Below are 8,895 nucleotides of genomic sequence, written 5' to 3'. Positions count from 1 at the left end.
CAAAAAAAAAAAAAAAAAAAAAAAAAATCTGGGATTTTTTTACGCCACCGCTACCTCACCACCGTGGCACCATTGCCGGATTGCTGGTCTGTAGCCCAACTGCGTGGGGAACGGTGTCATTTTCGACACCCTGGACCAAGCACAATAGCATTTTGGGCTTGTTGCCATTAACCCGCAACCAGGCTTTGGCCTGGGTTGAATAACACATGGGCCTGAAGCCCCCGTTCATACCTAAGCCCACTCTAGCTATGCTGGGCTTGTCTATGATAGAGCCTGAGCCTTGGCCCACCCCAACATGCCAGAAGCTTGCTGGGCTTTGCCTTTGCCACAGCCCGTGACTTTAAAGGCAGCCCAGATGGCTAGGGATGTCCCTGTGGCCCAAAAACCGAAACCTAGCTTCGGTTGGTATTTCCTCGCACCACTTGCAAGCCAGTCTTAAGCTGGGGCTTGCCTTGTGCATTGGCTTTGGCCCATAACGCCATCAACTTTGTTGATGGGCTTCCCAGTCACTTGGCACATGGCTTGCATCCATGTTCTGGGTTGCTCTACAGCCACCCGAGGCCCATAAGCCCCTTTAGGGCTTTGCCTTACTCAAGGCACCTAAGCCCAATGCTATTAGGCTAAGGTTTTTCAAATCCAATGCTAATTTTTGGCATTCTAAATAATTTTAATCCAAATGTTATAATTATTTTTGCTTCTATGATAGACTCTGTATGGTCAAATCTACTGAATTAATTAAAGTGACCAGCAGTCCATTAATCTGACAATTAATCCAAAATTATTAACCTGAAGTTCACTTTTTGGCATTAACAATTTAATAAAATATTTTGTTTCTTTAAACTGTTGACTATCTGTCGTAGTCCCAACGCACTCACACTTAGGTTCCTAAAGCAATCCACAAATTCACTACACTTTATTGTATATTGTATTATGTGTTCTTACAGGTACCCCTATATATGAACTAAAAGTTCATAACTAAATTGAACCTGTTGTTTCGAATTTAGTGTCTTTGAAACCCAAAGTTTTCATTCAAAACTTACCACATGAAACCCATAGCTTTCATGCTTAAATTAAACCAATACATGTCTATAGAACCGGAATGTTTTATGATATATGTCTGTGGTTTTTCGTATGACTAACCACGTTTTGTTGTACCCACTATTTTAGGGACATGTTGAACTTGAACAAGCTCGATTTCACCGCTTTGGAAGTCTCTGGAAGAAACTACCTGAAGTGGGTACAAGACGTGAAGCTCAATCTTACTACAAAGAGTCTTAAAGCTACTATTGAGGAACCAATTGACGATGAACACGTCAACGAAGCTCAGAAAGTTACTGCTATGTTCTTCATCCGAAGATACATCCATGATGCATTTAAGACCGAGTACCTCACAGATGAGGATGCACATACCCTCTGGCTTGCTCTGGTAAATTGCTTCGAACACCAAACCATTATTTACTTGCCTGAAGTAAGACACGACTGGCAGTATCTACGCTTTCAAGACTTTAAGTCTGTGAATGAATACAACTTTGAAGTTTGTAGAATCTGATCACTGCTTAAGTTTTGCAAAGAGGACTTAACTGAACAAGATCTCTTGGAGAAGGCCTATTCGACCTCCAATGCCACCAATATTGTCCTGCAACAACAATATAGGGCACAAAAGTTCACCAAATTTTTGTATTTGATTTTTGTTATACTTCCAACTAGAAAACAGAACGAGCTTATGATGAAAAATCATCAAGCTCAACCTACTGGCTCGAACGCTCCACCTGAAGCTCATACGACCAATTCTAGCAGCCACAGCCAACGGAAACCCTATTGTGGCTGTGATAATGGGTGGCAAGGCCCACCATGGGCCCATGGTCCACAGAACAGAGACCTAACCAAGGGAGGAAATTTGACCCAGAAGTGTCAACCCCTTGCCCTTAAGGCCCTAAATTTCAAGAACAAGGGAAAAACTATTGTTCAATCGAATTCCACTAAACTGAACATGTGCTACCATTGTGGATCAAAAGATCATTCGTCACGCGTATGCCGAGCTAACCCTGAGGCTATTGCTAAGTATCATTCCCATCGTGAGACTAACTTTGTGCATGTAGAACATCTTGAAGATGCTACTGCAACTCTGGATGTTTCAGATTTTAAGGAGGCATTAGCTCCTATGGAAGAATAAAGTTTTATTTTTCTAAAGACACGTTAGGGTGTTTTATATCCCTAGTGGCCGAACCTACTAGGAGTGGCCTAATATGCAAACCATTTAGATACTTTGTGTTGTTAGTTGATGCATCGACACGATAGTCACGTGTCTGCTTATTGTCCACACACAATGTTGTATTTGCAAAATTCCTAGCACAAATTATTAAGCTTAGGGATCACCATCCTGATTATCCGATTAAGTCAATTTGACTGGATGATGCTGGAGAGTTTATGTCACAAACTTTTGATGATTTTTGCATGTCTATTGGGATCGATGTTGAACATTATGTACCTTATGTTCACACCCAAAATAACATGGCAGAAGGTTTCATAAAGCGCCTTCAAACAATAGCTAGAACTTTGGTTATGAAAACCAACTTACCCGTATCTACTTAGGGCTATGCAATATTGCATGCAGCTATGTTGGTCCGCCTAAGGCACACCACTACCTAACCTCATTCAACATTACAATTGGTTACTAGATATGAGCCTAACGTCTCGCATCTACGTATGTTTGGGTGTGCAATCTATATGCTAATAACGCCGCCACTACGTACCAAAATGGGTCCTCAGAGAAAAATGAGAGTCTATGTTGGTTATGATTTGCCATCCATTATTCGTTGGAGCCCTTGACAAGATATCTCTTTACCGCACGTTTTGCGGATTGTCACTTCGATGAGACAGTCTTCCCGTTGTTAGAGGAGATAAAATCACTAATGTTCCTGTCTCATTTAGATCCTTGCACCCCTCAGTTTGAAACTGAAGTGCGATGCATTCTAGATCTTTAAAGCATCGGTCAAAGCATGTCGGATGCTTTTACTAATCTAGAAAAGGTGATGAGATCACATATACCCACTGCAAACGCACTTGCAAGGATGGGCGTACTTAACGTTCGTTGTAATACCACCGTGGAAAGCCGAACCGTCCCTTGGGTAGGCAACCGTACCTCCCACACGGCAAATTTCACTGGCGGTTAGCTAATCACTTGTTCCTACCCTGAAGCATGGCGGGCCCCCTAGTTCAAAGGATTCACAACCCCGGAAGAGGAAAACAGTACAAAGTAGTAACCCTAGTCTAAATCCAACCATTGCTTACTCATTTGTTCCAACGCATGAAGTTATTCTAAATTACAGTAATGTCTTAGATGAGACATATCGACCTCCCGAAAATCATGAGATTTCGGTCCATTACGCAGTACTGGATGAAGTTTGGAATCGAAATGAGATGATTGTCGATGATGAATTCACGTATATCGTTGCTTCCGACATCATGCTTAGCTATGACATTGAACCACGTTCGGTTGATAAATGTCAATGTAGAACAGATTAGTCAAATTGGAAATAAGCAATTCAGGTCGAACTCAATTCGCTCGCAAAACTTAAGGTATTTAGGCCGTAGCTCCTACTCCACCACATGTGAAGCCTGTGGGCTACAAGTGGATTTTCATGAAGAAACGTAATCAGAAAAATGAAATAGTGTGATACAAAGCATGCCTTGTAGCGCAAGGCTTCTCTAATGTCCTGGGATTGATTAAGAGGAGATGTATTAATGGACGTCATAACGTTCCACTACCTTATCAGTTTGCTAGTTTTCGAAAAACTGAATATGCAACTTGTGGACGTGGTAACCACGTATCTCTATGGGAATCTATATATGGAAATGTACATGAAAGTTCCAGAAAGACTTCCATTGACTGGTTCAAATAGTTCTAAACGCATAATACTATCTTGATTAGATTGAGGAGATCACTTTACGGATTAAAACAATCCGGGCAGATGTGGTATAACCATTTGAGTGAATATTTGACAAGTCAGGGTTATATGAACAACGAACTATGCCCATATGTGTTCATAAAGAAGTCACATTTCGGATTTACGATCGTTGCAGTTTATGTCGACGACATGAACCTCATTGGAACACCTGCAGGTGATAGGAGCATATTCATGCGACTTAAATGGCTTGTTCTCGTACATTTACGTTATGTTTCTTTAGTTATTTTAGTCATTTATGCTTCTTTCGTGTGTTTTTAGGTTTATATGGCTAAGGAGGCAAAAAGATGCATTTTGGAGCATTTTGGAGCAAAATTGGACTTGGAATGAATAGCTTATGTTTGGAGCAAAAGGAATGGACGAAATTGAAGACCAAACTATCATAACCACCTATCATACACTTAACACTTATCATCACCACATATCATTCATTTATCACTTATCATAATCATTCATTTATCACTTATCACTTATCATAACCATACACTTATCATCACCACATATCATTCATTTATCACTTATCATAACCATACACTTATCACTTATCATATTCATAATCATCTACACATTTCAACCATTTAAACACATGCATTTCAACTCACATGCACACCCACCTCTTTCCACCTAATTCACATGCATTCTCACTCTTTAATCACATGCATTCCCATTCTTTAATCCAAAACAGTCACATTCTCCCTTCATTGCCGTGCCTTCCCCTTCATTTTCAGCATCTACACACCTTGCCACATGCACATGCATTCACTCATAATCATTCACCAAACTTGCAGCCACATTTCCACCTATTCCTAGCTGTCATGTTCCCTCTTATTTACCTATAAATAAGCATCCATTGCAGCCACAATTCATTCATTCCATTCACAACACAACACACAACACAAACACACTTCCCCTTGCCGTGTATCCCCTTCCATTTTGTGCAGTTTTTCTCTTCCATTGCAGCCACTCCAACCATTCCCCACTCCATTCCACATACACCTAAAGCCCTAAACATCTCTTTAGACCTTGTGCTACAACAACGAGGAAGAGAAGAGTGCCTAAACGTTCATACAATTCAAGTTTGAGTTGTTAGAATGTTTAGGTGTTTCTTTGATTTCAATGTTTAAATTCAATTCTCTTTGTTTTGTACGTATGAGGAATGGAAGAGAATAGTGCCTAAACGTTCATACAATTCAAGTTTGAGTTGTTGGAATGTTTAGGTGTTTCTTTGATTTCAAAGTTATGAGGAACTAAACCCCCTTTAGCTAGGGGGTGATTCGAAACTATGTTTATGCTTGCAATATGAATTGATTAATGTTGGTTGGAATTTCATAAGTTGTGGATTCAATTTGTTTAACCGTTTGATTGATAACTTATTTATGTATGTTTATTGAGAGTGCCCGCTTAGTTTTCATGCATGAATATGACGCTAGAATATAAGTGAGTTTCACCTAATCGTTATGAACTTATATTCACAAGTAGTGGAGGTTGCTTATAAACAATCGCGTTAAATGAATTCTTGACACTAGTTTCATGCTTTTCATAGTAATGAATGCCTCGTCAACACTTATAGTTTTCATAATGCTTAATGATCTTTGATTGTATCTTTATTGTGCTTTTCACGTAAAGGACTTTTGGAGAATGTTGTGAATTGCGTTGCGCAAACCCATCCAATTCATTAACTTAAGAAGGAACTTGACGGTTAATTTAAGCGGACCTAATTAACCCGGAGTGTTGAGTTTAATAATTTATCGAAAGACCAACTGAGAATCAATCTTGTATGCAAGTGTAACATGTGTGGAGAAGAACCCCTTGGCTATTCCATCATCCATATTTTCATCACATTCATATTTACGTTTTGCCCTTAATTATAATCTGTCCATTTAATTTAATCTCGCCCAAACACATTTCCCCCATATTTTGTTGAGTCTTAATCATTCGTATTTGTTTTATTTTTGTGTTTTTAAGTATTTGGAGTCTTGTGTACTTGTTAAGAAAGTTAAGTGTTTTAAAAGTTAGTTGTATTTATTTGAGTCAAGTGTTTAGCACCCCTAGTTAATCCCCGGTTAGAATGATCCCTACTTACATCATTACTACAATTGTCACAAATAGGGTTTAGTTTGTGTGCGTATAAATCTCGCACCAGTAGGGCTTAAGGAAATTACCGTTCACTTAAATCAAAATTTGAGATGAAAGATTTTGGGAAAACTCGATATTGTCTTAGCTTGGAGATCGAGCATTGTCAGATAGAATACTAGTACATCAATTGAACTACACCCAAAAGGTGTTGCGACTTTTTAATGAGGATAAAGTGAAGCCTTTGAGCACTCTTATGATCGTTCGAACTCTAGATGCTAAACGAGATCCCTTATATTCAAAGTAGGATAAGTAAGAGATTTTGGAGCCTAAAGTTCCATACCTAAATGCAATTAGTGCTTATTGTACTTGGCTCAATGCACTAGACCCAACATCTTTTTTGCTGTTAATCTTTTGGCTAGATACATCAATGCGCGTACACACAGACACTGGAATGATGTTAAAGACATTTTTCATTACCTCAAGGGTACGACGGATTTGGGCTTGTTCTATACCTGTGAATCCTCGAGAAAAACGGCCGCCTCCTCAGTCTTTGGGTTGATTCACGACTCATTGGTTATGTAGATACTACTTTTTGTCTAACCCACATAGGGCACGTTTTCAAATGAGCTATGTCTTTACCATTAGAGACACCGCTATATCTTGGAGGTCTACTAAGCAAACACTAGTTGTGACTTCTTCGAACCATGTTGGGATTCTCGCCTTACATGAAACCTCATAAGAGTGATTTTGGTTAAGAGCAGTCATGAAACATATTCGAAGCACTAGTGGTCTTACTTTCGTTCATTGACCTTCCTATGACGTCTTTGAAGACAATGCATCATGTATCGAGCAATTAAAGAAGGGATACATCAAGAGAGACAACACCAAGCACATAGCGCCAAAGTTCTTTTATTCTTACCAGCAACAACAGCATCAGAACATTGAAGTCAAGCAAATTCGTTCCCAAGACAACTTGGCCAATCTTTTCACTAAGTCATTGCCTAAGTCTACTTTTCAGAAGCTCATCCAAGGAATCAGTATGCCTAAATTATCTGAGTTGAATTGCTTGTGGTTCTTTTATCTGGAAGTTATGTCTAACTCAACGGGAGTATCCAGAAGCATACTCACTTGATTTTAATGTACTCTTTTTCCTACAATTAGGAGTATTTTTCCCATTAGGTTTTTGCTACCTAACAAGGTTTTGATAAGGCACCCATCCTAGGATGATCATACTCTGTTGAGTTACTTTCATCTTGTTTGACATTTGTTTAAGACATTATTGATACTTCTCACTTTTCTCCTTAGTCTATGGATTTTCCCCATGCCTTGGGTTTTACCATAGCGAGGTTTTGTAAGTTTTACTACCAATGCTTACTTACTTTCTTATATATGAGACTCGTATTCACCTGTTGTGCCGACAATTTCATCAACTATTCTACCTCATCTGTTGAAGATCTGATGTGACATTTTGTTTGAGTATTTTTCACACTCAAGGGAGAGTGTTGTAATCCTATTGGATTAGGAATATGATTGTGTAAATCCTAGTGTATCTAGGAGTATCTTTTATATTCCTTTTAGTAGTTTAATTCCTATTAGAAATGTAATCCTATTAGGGTAAGGATTCTACCTATCCTACTACTATAAATAAAGGCATAAGGGGGTGATACAACACACCTCAAAATTACATATCTCTCTTCTTTCTCTGTTGCCACCAACCCTTTTCCCTCTCTGTCCTTTATACAGTTCAATCAAATAGACCTACAAAAATTACATTATAACCATCAAAAAAATTTATTACCCTTACACAATAACATTATGTACGCCATGAAATTAATTATTATCATATTCAATTTTGTGTTCTCTGCCATTATGTTTAAAGATGTTACAAATACTATTAACTACATTAAAATATTTGAGAATTGAAGAGAAAATGTAGAAGAAAGAGTAACTGAGAAAGATGAACTAGAGAGAATTTAGAGAGAGAAATATGAGACTTGTATTAACTAAAAATAAATATTACACAACTCTGTTTTTATACTAGAAAGCCTAACAACTCTAACCAAATACTAACAAATTTGCTAACTATATTGTTGATTTGTACCCTTAATAAATACATCAAGGCGTTGACATTTAACGTCCAAGTTCTAAGAAATGTAAGATTACACTATAATTATCCAAATTTGTAGTTTAAGATTATATAATAATGATAAAATTATAGTTTATGACACAGAATGATAATGTTATCATTGTAACATTGTCATATTATACTATTAATACAACGTGCATGTCATTGCATTACAAAAATACAGTTCGATTAAAAGATATAGTACCTTTTATTTATTTATTTATTTTTTAATGTATACTAAACGAAGAAGTTGAAATTCCACCATAAAACTAATTGGTAATATGGGAAGTAGTCCAATTTACTGATAAGCCCATGCAAAATCTCTCTTCCTATCAATGTGAGATTCATTCTCAACGATAATTTTTTAATTTTTTAATTTTTTTTGTTGAAGAAAATCGATATTATTATTGGATAAGAAAAAGGACCACATTGGATGTGAACTAGATATTAAAGAAATGGGAAAAACTAAAGAATTGGGCGAGTCAAACTACACATAAGACTTGGTCATCAGATTACTCTTCTAGCCTTACTTTCGTAACGGCAAAACAGTCAGATAGAACCAAGACTCTTGAATTCTGTTATCAACTACAAAAATAGGTTACTTTCTTCCCATTTAAAGCGGTTAGATATGACTAAGTCCCAAGTAGAGGAACTCGCCGGTCCCCTAAGGCCCCATTTCGGTTAAAATTAAGCATTACATACATTCTTCAAGAATTTTGATAGACTAGT

At 37.7% G+C, this 8,895-nt stretch overlaps 1 protein-coding gene across 1 annotated transcript; it reads left to right on the top strand.

Moving 5' to 3' along the window:
- The first annotated feature begins 1,171 nt into the window (after positions 1–1,171).
- LOC137734370 (uncharacterized) lies at positions 1,172–2,173 on the top strand. The gene is made up of 2 exons (XM_068473646.1): positions 1,172–1,509; positions 1,708–2,173. The coding sequence occupies exons 1-2, from the start codon at positions 1,172–1,174 to the stop codon at positions 2,171–2,173; spliced, it is 804 nt and encodes a 267-aa protein (XP_068329747.1).
- Positions 2,174–8,895: the final 6,722 nt, after the last annotated feature.

The sequence above is a fragment of the Pyrus communis genome, chromosome 5 (assembly GCF_963583255.1).
Source record: "Pyrus communis chromosome 5, drPyrComm1.1, whole genome shotgun sequence".
In the NCBI taxonomy this organism is placed as follows: domain Eukaryota; kingdom Viridiplantae; phylum Streptophyta; class Magnoliopsida; order Rosales; family Rosaceae; genus Pyrus; species Pyrus communis.
Note: the sequence above shows the minus strand (reverse complement) of the source record. Positions and strands in the feature narration are given on the sequence as shown.